General features: G+C 38.9%; 1 protein-coding gene and 1 non-coding gene across 5 annotated transcripts in view; both read right to left on the bottom strand.

The window, feature by feature from the left end:
- EIF3A (eukaryotic translation initiation factor 3 subunit A) overlaps nt 1-12,398 on the bottom strand; it is a 29,339-nt gene that overhangs the window by 8,259 nt on the left and 8,682 nt on the right. For all 4 annotated transcript variants that reach the window (XM_048310685.1, XM_048310687.1, XM_048310686.1 and 1 more), the window contains exons 7-17: nt 12,108-12,279; nt 11,046-11,150; nt 10,170-10,268; nt 9,390-9,506; nt 8,808-8,993; nt 6,334-6,681; nt 5,985-6,089; nt 4,138-4,251; nt 3,749-3,871; nt 2,599-2,752; nt 1,487-1,671 (exon numbers count right to left, since the gene is read on the bottom strand). In XM_048310685.1, the coding sequence (XP_048166642.1) occupies nt 1,487-1,671; nt 2,599-2,752; nt 3,749-3,871; nt 4,138-4,251; nt 5,985-6,089; nt 6,334-6,681; nt 8,808-8,993; nt 9,390-9,506; nt 10,170-10,268; nt 11,046-11,150; nt 12,108-12,279 (1,708 nt within the window). The remainder of the gene's footprint in view (nt 1-1,486; nt 1,672-2,598; nt 2,753-3,748; nt 3,872-4,137; nt 4,252-5,984; nt 6,090-6,333; nt 6,682-8,807; nt 8,994-9,389; nt 9,507-10,169; nt 10,269-11,045; nt 11,151-12,107; nt 12,280-12,398) is intronic.
- LOC125329792 lies at nt 9,702-9,834 on the bottom strand. Its single transcript, XR_007205279.1, has one exon. It is a non-coding gene; the product is annotated as a small nucleolar RNA SNORA19 (small nucleolar RNA).

Genomic DNA, 12,398 nt, shown 5'->3' with positions numbered 1-12,398 from the left:
CAATAATACGGTTCCCCCTGTGCCACATACTTTACCAGTAGGGCAGGATATATGCAAATACACTAAAAAGATTATGAACAAGTGTATGAACAATTGAACAACAGCTACAGTCAGCCATAGCCACTACCTGTTGACACAACGGAGATGTTCTAACAGTTTCACTTTTCCTGGGATTTTATGAGAACAGGAACGAACTTAAGGAATTACTTGCTTTTGTGCTTTCTGATCTCCTCAGGAAATGTAACTGAATACACTGAAAGCTCTCTGTGGCAAGGACAGTTTTGTTCTCAATACCCAGAAGAGGTGAGGTATTAGTGATTCACAACGGTTGCAGGGCAAAGCAATAATCAATCTGCATTCTTTTAAAATGAAGTTAAAATGTCTCTCTCCATTGACAGACAAACCATTTAAGCAAATTTTTATGCCTTAATTCCACCACAAGAAACTAGTTAGCTAAACCATCTAAAACACCTGATTCACATAATCGCACAACCTCTTCATAAGAAGGGTATTCCAGTTTTAAACCCCTCTTTGAAAAGTGTTTTTATTTGCCGATATGGGTTAACCAAGATCTTGCACATCCACTGCTCTGTCTCCTTAAATGCTTTTGAAATGACCCCAAATAACAACGGTGAGAAAAGAACCCCAAAACTGCAAATGGAATTTCTGGGGTGGTGCAGGTATCTCTCTCAGAACCCGAGCCAGCTTTTCCACATAATCAAGTGCCCACAGATAGGAGACCTCTTATGTGAAAAATACCCATCATGATTACCTTACCTGACAGACTATCAAAACAATTTATACAAGCTGGTAACTTATCTTCATGGCGTTACTCAATGAAATATGTATTAAACAAAGAGAAAAGCTGGAGGGGATGAAATTTAAAAGTAGTTCTCTTGAATGGCAGTTCTGAAAAAGTGGGAGTTATGGTACTTACATTCTTTTAAACAATTAAACATTTCCAAGTAACTTTTGTTTTGTTTCCTATTGGACTGAAATAACGAATTCTCTCAATCCAAGTTATATTTGTTAACAGAAAGTTGCACACACCTCTTGGTTTTATGTTATTGCGTATTTCTTATAAAATATAAAACTGCACTTTTATGTTTAATCTGGGGGGGATTTTCCTTGAATATCTACTTGAATTCCTGACTTTTGCATGAGTCACTGCACTTGCTTCCAATAGTTTTCTTTCTATGTTAAAGAAAATTTTGTCCAATATTCATTTCAGTCTTTATTAATTTAGTTTTTAAACAGCTTGGAGATCTTAGTAGTTTCTTTACTTTACTCTATTGCTAAACTAGAGATTCCAGATCCTGAGAGTGAGCTGAAACTAAGTGACAGTAATTTAACTATTAAATTAGCCACTCACACTACGACTTCACAAAAAATAAATAAACCTATGATTTTGCAGTGCTAACACCTTCTTTCAAATCTACAGAAGAAAGAGCAGTCAGAAAGAAACAAACCTGCAGGTATTACCCACCTTCCTTGAAAATGGGTCATCCAGACCTCTCCTTTCTTCTTCTCGACGGCGCTCTCTTTCCTCTATCTCCATTTCTCTTTGACGTTTTTTCTTCTCCAGCTCCTCCAGTTTCTTGACTCGCTCCTGGTACTCTCGCTGCTCCTGCTCGCGTTTCTCGCGCTCGATGCGCTCTTTCTCCTCACGCTCTGCACAGTTGGAAACACACAGAGAACTTATTACCAACACAAATTCCATTGCTTTGCTGTATCCACAGAAGGGTTACACAATACAATCTCTCCCCTTTGACTCTATAAAAAATAAACACAAAAAAATACAAGCATTTCATATGATGTGTTTAGCTAACCACAGATCCTGTTTTCTGGAAGTCTCCTAAATCAAAAGCAGTAAGAAAAGGAACCCTGATACATCCATTAATGAGACATCTTGAACAGTTAGCAAGAAAGAAAAAGGTCCAATACCTGTATGTTAATTCAATGTACACACCATAACTACCTCAAACATGGTAGAGGGTCCCTTCCTTAGGAAAGGCCAAACAAAAAAATCAGCTAACAGTGTCAGAAATTTCGATATTCATGACTGCTTCAGTTTTTGTTTGTTTTTTAAATACTGCATTATTATGAACTCTCATACATAAAATCTTCATCCTCCAATTGACAAATAGGGCAGAAATTCCTCCTACAGGATGCCAACCACCTCTTCTCTTCTAAAGCCCTGAAACGGGCTATATGGGCTACCACACAAAGTAATTCACAAAGAAAGGTGTGTGAGTCGTTTACAATTCCGGAGTTCTTGATCTGACACCACCGTTCCCTTTCTCTTCTCTTTAAGATGCGCACAAACAAGTGGCCAGAACTCAAAACTAAAGGCTAAAATCTAAGACTCAATTTTTCATTAGCCTCCCTTACTTCATCTCCTTCTTCACCCATGTCTAGGCGCTACAAAGCCTTACCTTCCTGTCTATGCTGCACAGGTAAGCAAGGAAGGTGCGACAACTGGAAGTTGAAAAGACTTCCTCCAAACTCATGAAGCAGGGAAACCAGACATTAGCTGTGTTACACAAATGGAATGGCTCGAGGATGCAAAGGATAAAAGAGTCACATTCTCAATCTCACCTTTGAGCAGCTGCTCCTCCCGTAGCCTTTGCTCCTCTTCCTCCTTCTCCCTGTAGTAAGTGATGCGTCTCTCCTCTTTGCGCTGCTTCTTGCGCTCCTCCAGACGGTTCCGCCTCTCCTCTGCCAACCGCTCCTGGAACTGCTTGAGTTTATCCTGAAATACCAACAAGACAGCTCAGAACACCACAGCTGTAATGTCTATGAGCTGAGCAGTTACACAAATTGTTAAAGCTATACAGAAACTCGAAACAAGTGCAACATATTAATTTTGCTCCACTGAAAAACGACCTGTTCACCATTTCCATCTCTTCTGCAATTAATTTTGTGTTAGACAATACCCTCCAATTCAGAAGAAAGACAATTAAATCATCATGCACAATATTAGCCTTGTATCTGCTTTTTTGGAAAAGGGATTGCTTAACTAATAATTTATCTGTACTTAAAATACATTACCCAAAATTATCCCTATTATTGCAAAGAATCATATGCAGTTACTAATTTATATTAACATAACACCTCTTCTGCCTTTTTTTTTTGGTAAAGCCAGTTTTTACTGCAACATAGCCAAACAGTCAAAGCTATAAACAGTCTCAGGAAATGAAAAATTTTAAAATGTACAGCAAGAAACAAAGGCACAGTTCTTTCCCTGACCTTGTGGTCTGATTCATTTTTAAATTTTGGAAACACAAAACACAGCTCGAACAAACAAATACTTGAACTGTCAAAATAATTCCCAGATTCAAACATAATGATAATAAAAAAGAGACAAGTATTTCCACCTATTTTTCAGCCTCAGTATGATTGTCAGTATTTACTCCATCACCACAGTAAGTTCAAGTACTTCTGCAGACACAGCTGCCTGCCTATGACACCCAGTGATCCCGTACCAAGAGTATTGAAATCAACAATTTACCCCTCCTTTATTTTTCATATAAGCTAGTCCAGAAATTGTCAAAAATTTAAAGTGATAATACACTAGGAATGGGTGCAAGAAATTTAATTTAAAACTCAAAGCAGAAAATAAGCAATTCCACACTTCTGAACCATTTTAAATACTAGTTTGTTTCCAGTTTAATGAAGAATCCCTGGGTCTCAGTTTTAGTTCCTCACTTTAGGGCTGTACTTGTTAACAATGCCTTGTCTCATGTACCTCATAAACTGTTCGCCGTGATGCTTTGAGCCTGGCTTCAAATAAATCTCTATCCTCCAACATCCTGGAGAGTCTGCTCTTGTGCTCAAGGGCTTTCTCACGCTCCAGCTGCAGGGTGGTGATCTGAAAACAGAAAATATAAAAGTATAACTTCACTATACCTTTGGATTCAATCTACCCCAGCCACTAGAAAGAGGAATTCTCTCTTCCTCTTTCAGAGCAAAGACAGAAGAAATTGCTGTCCACTAGAACAATGAAATCACAAAGCTAACATTTCAATCTTCCTTTTTTTTTTGAAAAGAGATGGGGAAAAAAAACCAAACAGTGCAAAACACACTATTTTTCATGCATTGCTAATGCACTTTATCAACTGAACAAAAAATTCTTACCCTTTCTTCTTCCTGTTGCTCCCATAGCTCCATATCATGCACTCTTTGCTCCTCATAGGCAGTCTTTATCAGAGGAATTTCTTCCAAGCGTTTTGCTCTTTCAAAATAGTCAATCTGAGTAAAGATAACACATCTTTTAGAATGACATAATGCACATAAACCCCTGCTTTCTGGAGAATCCTGCAATATATATAACAACCACACTGGACCATCAAAGGTCAACCCAACCAAGAACCTGCCTCTACCACTGGCAACTAAGTGCACTCCCAGGCACAGATGCAGGAATAGAGACAGGCACATCACAATACTCTTCAGCATCACCCATTTTCAGCTCCCAGCATTTTCTGTGTTGGAAGTATTTTTATATTTTAAACATCAGTGGATTTTCTCTCTTGTCCTTCTGAACTCAAAGCTTTTCATATACAACAATGTACTTTGGGAAGAACTCCTGCATGTCTGTGGCTCACAGCATGAAGATCCAACTTCTACCTACGAACAGTTCTGAACACAGCTCCTGCTGGCTTCATTTGATGCTTCTCACTCCACTACCCGTTGCAGGCAGTGCAAGAACAACTGCTCCCACCATCAGCTCTTACAACAGGTACACTCTTACAGACTGGTACCACATCCTCTCTCTAGAAATCTGTCAGACAGAGGGGTACAATTTTACAAAGACATTTCTCCCACAGAAGCCAATCCGCATCACTGACAATTCTTGTTGGCCTCCTGTCAAACTTCCAGCTCAGCTGCATCCTTTTAGACATAAAAAACCAGAGCTGCAGACAGCGCTCAAAATGCAGAAGAACCAAGTTCTCACTGCTGGCAAAGAATGTTAAGTTTGGAGCCCATCATTTAATATGCAAAGCCAAAGACTGGGAGATTCTTTTCCCTGCCTTCCCTATATAAAGTTTTTAAATCTATCTAACCAGAACATAATTCAAAGGCCTTCTTTTGTCACGCTACTAAGTTGGGGTTTTTTGTGAAGAACTTTGTAAAAAGCTTTTTTGGAATTCCAACTTAGTTACATCCATCAGATCAGCCTTACAAATATGGTTGCTTTGACAGCTTCAGAGAACTCCAAGAGGAAGCCCTTGCTAACATTCCTTTTATAGAAGCTGCACTGACTTTTCCAGGTAGATCATATTCACTCAGGTGACTACTAATTCTATTGTTTAATGTATTTTCTGCTCCTCTGTCCAGTATAAGCAACAGCTTTACAGGCCCGCAGTGTCAAAGATTCTCACTGGAATCCTTTTAACTAACTTGCGACTTTCTACTTGCCATTTTTCTTCAAATGAGTTTTAAGTGACCCAAGTCACCAACTGTACCATAAAACCCCTGTTTCATTCCTGAATACGGCAGGAAGTCCTGGGTGAGTTTCACCTTGCCCAGGTCATGTGTTTCTATTTATGTCACATTTCTCACACTTTTATAGCTACCCATGTTTCAGACAGATCCTTTTCTGCCATCTAGGAGGGCTCTAGCAGTGGAGCTTCCTCTGTTTCAGTGAGGACTAACACAATTAATTTAGCATCTCTGTAATGGTCTCACATCTAAACATTTAACCTATTCTGAAAATTTTTTAATTACAAGTCTTCCCAACTACGACTCAGTTCACATCCAGCTTAAGGGTCCTTTTTCAAATCAACTCCATTATTTAGAACGATTTTTGCACCGAAACCGGAGACCCAACTGGTATATAACACATTTACCTTTCCTTAGTATCAAACAATAACACTTCCAACATTATATATATATATGTGTGTGTATGCACATATACATATCAACACAGGAGATCACATTCACTAAAAAACTGTATTGACATTTGTACCCTTCCTGCTTTGTACCTTTTTCTCCTGATTCTTCAGTCGTTCCTGCAGTTCCTTCTTTTCTTTTTCCAGCTGTTCCACTTGTTTAGCCATAATAAAGTCAGGATCCAATTCCTCAAGATCCTACAACCAAGTAAAGTTATCAATACAAAAGGGAGAAGAAAGTCCCACAAAAGGTAGTCTTTACTCCCCCAGACCAAAAAGGTCCCATCCAAACCCAGAACTGAAGTTTACTTACACAGTCTCATTTCTAAGAGACTGTTTGTAAGACCAATTGCAGGACAAACCCACGAAATTCAGGTAGCCCAGCAATGTAACACTGAAAGCATAACAAAATAACTTCCCACTGCAACAATAAATCACCTACCTCAATATCAATATCTTTAAATGCTTTGGCTCCCAGTTCAGTCTTCTTAATCTGCTCCAAGCGCTCCCGAACAGTTTTCTTTTTGATCTGCTCATGCTCCTGCAGGATGCGCTCCTTCTCCCTCTCCTTTGCCTCCTGGCGCAGCCTCTCTTCCTCAGCTTTCCGGACTTTTTGCAGTTCTGCTTCCCGTTGCTCCAGCTCTTCCTTTTCACGCTGGATGTTCAGACTTTCCAGGCGCTCCTTTCTCTCCTCTATGGTTTGACGGCGTGCAAGGATACGCTGATGCTCCTTCCTGGAATTTTTCAGGAAGGCAGTGACTGCCAGCTGATGTTGTTCTTCCTTCTCTTGCTGGATTTAAATTAAGAATAAGACGATGTAAACAGCCCCTCTTTAAAAAGGAAGAAAGCAAAGCAAACGCTTTTCAAGGAAAACGCAAAGTTAATTCTATTCTGCAAACTTGCCAACTGAGCGGAATTACAACTGTGATGGCAAATCTAATCGCTCATCCAAGTGGCACCCGAGGTAGCACCAACTGCCTAGAATCACGTGCACATGGAGAAAGTTGACTGTAAAAGACAGCATTCTGCAACATGGCTTGGGTACGACAGTTTGACATTTTTCTGTCCAAAAATACTGCTCACCCAGATGTTACTGATATTGAAATCTTTAACTGCAATGGGTGTGTGGGTTGTTTTTCTCTGTATTTGTTTGCAAGCGCATCACCACATGTACTGTATTTCACCAAAGCTGTTTTGTTCTTTTAAAGCTTTGTTATTTTCCAAATACACTAATAAAAGTGAAAAGTACCCTAATTGACACAAAGCACTATCTGTGTGTGAGATGATAAAAAAAGTAAGTCAACAATTCAAACATTGTCTTTAAAACCATTTTCATTACCTTATAAAAAGCACTAGGCTTCTACACATCAGAACACAGACTGTTCTTTAAGCAGCCTTCCCACCCCCCAGAGCACCCCCACAGTTCTTTATGGACATTCATGCTGTACACTTGAGGAGGTGTCACTGTGCCAGCTCAGGGAGCTGCCCATTTCCATGAGTCCAGCCGAACACTGCAGCCCAATCAACTCCCCACACTCCCCCAGCCATGCTGCTCCTGAAATGTGAGCACCCTCAGGGATATTTTTAGTAACCTCTCACTTCTAGGGCATTCAATAAAAACACTGAAACATCCACACTTTGCTGCAGATATGCACACATTTAAAGATAAATAGAGGTACCGGAAACACGAAAGTAAAAAGCTTTAGACAAATTTAATGATTTTGTGAATTATAACGAATGTGACAAATTAAAAGCTTTTAAACACCTGACAAAAGCGGAAAGTTTTCACCTGAATAGTGAAGGAAAAAAGGGTATCAGCTTGTTCTGTAGCTTTTCTAACCACACAGATTAATATTAACCTTGATACTGTTCTCCAATTTTACAAGTGCAATGACCACTACTGAGTTAGATGAGAAGGATTTATGTCTTGTTCAGCTACTAACTGTACTAACATGTCAAGTGCAAGACTAATTGCCATTTCTATCCATGAATGTACAGTTAAAGCATATTTTTTCTTTCAAAATGACAATCTAATACAATTCACTAATCAAATTTTTTTTGAAGGGAAAATCTACATAGAAATATTTTTATCTTAAACACTATAAAACAACCAATACGTGTTCAACACAAGGAAGTGAGCATTAGGTGTCATGATAGAGTTCTATTTTTTGCTTTTCTATCTGAAGAATATTACTTAGTATTTCAACATGTAAAAAGAATCTAACATGGACATCTTGCCATCAGCCTTTTTTCCCATATGGAAAAAATATGTGATATGTTTGCTACGAAATCTTTCATAAACATAAAAGAAATGAAAATTTACCACTGCTCTAGTAAGAAGTGAAGGTTTAACTTGCCACAACCAAAGCATGCTGGAAATCTGAGACTGATTTATACCTTGCTGCTACAGAACTCTGGAAAACCTGAAATGTGAGTCTGACCTTGAAGCCAAAAGCCCCAGGGAGGAGGAAAGGAAGTGACAAAGACAGGTCAGTTTTTGAGCTGTGGGATGTTTTGTTCTATAAAGCTACATTCCAGGTTTTTCACAACAGCAGTTTCTCCAGGAAGAATAAATGAAGCAGGCTCTTGGATTTTTAAAGACACACGCAAAATTTTAAACAAATCCTAGTTCTGTAGGCTCATGTATAGAGTTATTATTTGCTATATCCTAAGCCTGATATTTTCAAGACCGGAAACTTTAAATTCAGGCCTCTTGTGTATATTTTGCCATGATTTTAGTTATGACCATACACTAACTAGCTGAGTGCTTTTAAGAATGACTTCTTTACAAGCACAAAAACCTGACTACCACTAAGCTGAAAAAAAAAGAAAGTAAAATGTACATCTAATCTGAGAAAACACATTCATTAAAATATAAGCCTTGTCAACATTTTCATAAAACTTTAAATGACTTACCATTAAGTGAGGAGGCTTAATGACTGCAAGAGCCTTAGCCAGAGCTGAGGACATGGCAGTCAGCTGGTTTCTGATCTGCTCAGAAGGCATGCTCTGCAGCTGAGGGCCCAGTGGAGCATCCTCTCTAGTACAGTAATTCAAATCTGAACCAAAACTCAGTGTCCGGGTCGTGTGATCAAGGCGAACCTTTGCAAAAATAGAAAAAAAAGAAGAAAAAGGACTGTACTGTTTATTGAACAATTTCTCTGTTGCTCTGCCTATGACCACCATGAGTCAACAGAAGCTCCAAGCAGAAATTACTTGAAAAAAATTTTGCCATGCTCCCATTCTATGAGAAATGCCAAATCAGTAGGAGAAAAACAACACTTTGAATGAAGGTTTATTTCTATGGTTTAGGAAAAAACCAAACCCAAACAACAACAAAATCAAGGGAAGAGGCTGAACTTTCAAAGATTCAATGAAATGAGCACTGAAAGACAGATCACTCTTGCCTCTTCCTCCACATTGGCAACCAGTTCCTTTCCATCTGCAATACATGTGAACCCAGACATCATTTCACACAAGTCTTCCTACAGCACTCACTTGTAAGTCACAATGCCTGGCTGCATCCACAATACAGCGCTCCAGCTGGAAAGCATCCACAAAAGGAACCAAGGTACACAGACGAGCAAACTCAATGCTTTGATAAATCTGGGCCACCTGAATGGGAACAGGAACATTAGGTACTCTTCCTCGATGAAAAGAAATCAGCAATAGAAGTTGTTGTACAAGCCTTAAAGTTAACTTGCTAAATTGTCAACAAATGAATGTATACATATTAATGTAATTGTAAATACTCTTGCAGGATTTTATTTCTGTACTGTATTTAGATTAAACCCTGTTCCTGAATAGCTGCTTTGTATGAAGGAGACTGGCAGCAGTAACTACATCCAGCTATGCTGCTAATTAGCCTTCAACTATTTCTTTAGCACACCAGAAATAACACTGCTCATCATTGGTAACGAAAGCAGGTCAATGAAATGTGCATTTTATAATAAAATTACATTAAAACCAAAACCCAAAGCAAAATACCCAAGACCTTACTCCAAAGAGAAGTTTTAAGAAACTTGGTAAGTAATGAAGAAAATCTAGAGAAGAGACTAACTACTGTACCCCACTATCAAGTATAGATACTACAGCTGTACTTAAATGATGCACAAAACTGAAGATATGGGTTATATACTAGAAAAACGTATTTCAAAAACAGTCTTCTATTTGATGGAAAGAAAAACTCTTTCAGCACTAAAGTTTCCAACTTAATCTTCCTCCAAAGCATACTCAAACTTATGTATACTTAGGAACATACATTTTCTTTACTCATACCTGCTGCAGAAGGCGAAGGATGGTGTTGTTTTGCAGGTGAGGAATGTACAGCTGCAATTCAGGTTCCTTTTCAGCTTGGTCCTTCACCCAGTTCAGAACCTATCAAAAGTCTGAAAAGTTACTCTATCTGCATTGACCTGTACAAACTTCACCATTAAAGTAACATTTCTGTTTATAGCTCTTGAAACAAGAGCACTGCTGTCCAGATACTGCCCTGTTTTACTGAAGTGCATCCTTTGATCAGAACACTTACAGTTACAAAGCAGAGCTGACAGTTTTTGTATGAAGGCGACTGACAGTACTGGCAACATTTACCACACTGCTAATTTACCTTCAAGTTCTTTTTAGCACCTCAAATATCTTTGTTCCCACTATCAAAGAAAAAGAACATGATGTGCTTCAGCAGCTGCAGAATTTACACTACCTAATCAACAGCTCTCACATTATTCTACCTCCAAACACTCTACCTTTTAATAGTAAAACCAGTCATTGGTTTATCTTTCCACTTAGCACACAACCCACTTGCCAGCATATGCCCACGTGTGCACAAAGTCTTCTCATTTTGCACCTTTACACAAATTAACTCAGTATCATCTCCACCAACAAAACCTTCTGATACATTCCCAAAACTCTGCACCTTTATGGAGCCCTCTGAATAGCACCCAAAAGACCCGAGTGAATTTTCCTTCTATTTCAATAACCTGGCTTACTATATCAGATGTCATGTACATGTCATGGTAATGGAACTTCACCAAATCAAGGCTACTACTGAAAAATCTGGCAATAGAAAAAGCTAGTTGATATTTACCACAAATCAATATTCAAATAACAGACTATTAGTCAAGACCAATACACACAGAGCCAGAAAAAACTTACCTTGCTGACACGGGCACTCAACTTGAGCGGGTGAAAGTCTACTTCAAGCCAATTGTAAAGTTCTTTCACTTCTGGGACAACATATTGCACTACGTTGAACCTGACCTACAGTCAACAAAAAACCCAAAGATCTCAACATAAATACAATATTAATCAATAGTTATGCTTTAAGAATTTCATATTCAACAAGTTAAACAGGCAACAGATGTGCTTTTTAATACAGGAGACTACATATTTTTCATTACATTCTTAACTGCAGTGACAGTAACTCTACACTACACCAATTAAATGTACTTAAAATTGGAAAAGTAGACAACATAAACAAGGTAAACAGACTAGAGTACCATCCTCAGCCATTTCTAAGACACAAGGCTTACTATACAAATGTAGGCCCACATCCAATCTAAAACCACACATCTCTCTGTTCATGATTAAATTTCTGAAGCCTTAAATTGTGGGTTGGAGGCAAACTGGAGAGGTGCTGCAAGAAGAATTAATTCAAATTGTTAAATGAGCTTTGAACCTAAGTTTCAGATATGAGTGCAAATGACTCCAAGAAATTCAAACATTCTCTGAAACTACCCATTACTTAATATCTAATTTGTTTATGAGCATCATGGGAGGTCTGAGGATAGATAAATCTAATATCCCTTCAAATTTAACACATGAAGTTTTCATGATCACTTAGATCGATATTTTCCAACATTTGACATCTGACCTGTCCTTATCCAAAACACATTTAAAACAGAAAAATAAGCACTTGGTTCAGTTAATTACCCCCAAAAAACCCCAAAGTTCTAGATCACATGTTTCAGACACCTCAGGGTTTCGAATCAGTATTTGTTGCTTGGGTGACATAAAGACAATATTGAATTTGGCTCTTTAGTGCACACGAGCATCCACTGCCACTGCCATTTCCAAACAGTCCTTGTGAATCTGCAATTAAGTCCCAATTAACCATACAGCCGCTTTAGCTTTAAAATTGCTGTCCCACAGCTAAACACAGTGCTCTAGAACAGGACTGAGTGTTAGGAAGCTGCTCACCTGAGCCCCAGTACCTACCATGTCATTGATGAGGCTGGCCCGGGTAGGGGGGGCCTGCAGCCCCAGCAGCGTGGCCAGGCGCCGCTGTTTCTCCACGATGATTCCATCCATATCCAGGAGACGAGCAATGTCAGTTCTCTCTGGAGTTATGGGAATGGACAGGGTGGCCAAAAGGACTCGAGTGGACATCCTGGTGACAGAGCAGAAGCACAAGAGATGAACTGCTAGAGAACACTTACTAATTCCTGTTCATAAATGTGCCAATTCAAAAGAGGAACAAGGAGCATCCATGATGCAAAGCTGTGTAAA

The sequence above is a fragment of the Corvus hawaiiensis genome, chromosome 8 (genome assembly GCF_020740725.1).
Source record: "Corvus hawaiiensis isolate bCorHaw1 chromosome 8, bCorHaw1.pri.cur, whole genome shotgun sequence".
Lineage (NCBI taxonomy): Eukaryota > Metazoa > Chordata > Aves > Passeriformes > Corvidae > Corvus > Corvus hawaiiensis.
Note: the sequence above shows the minus strand (reverse complement) of the source record. Positions and strands in the feature narration are given on the sequence as shown.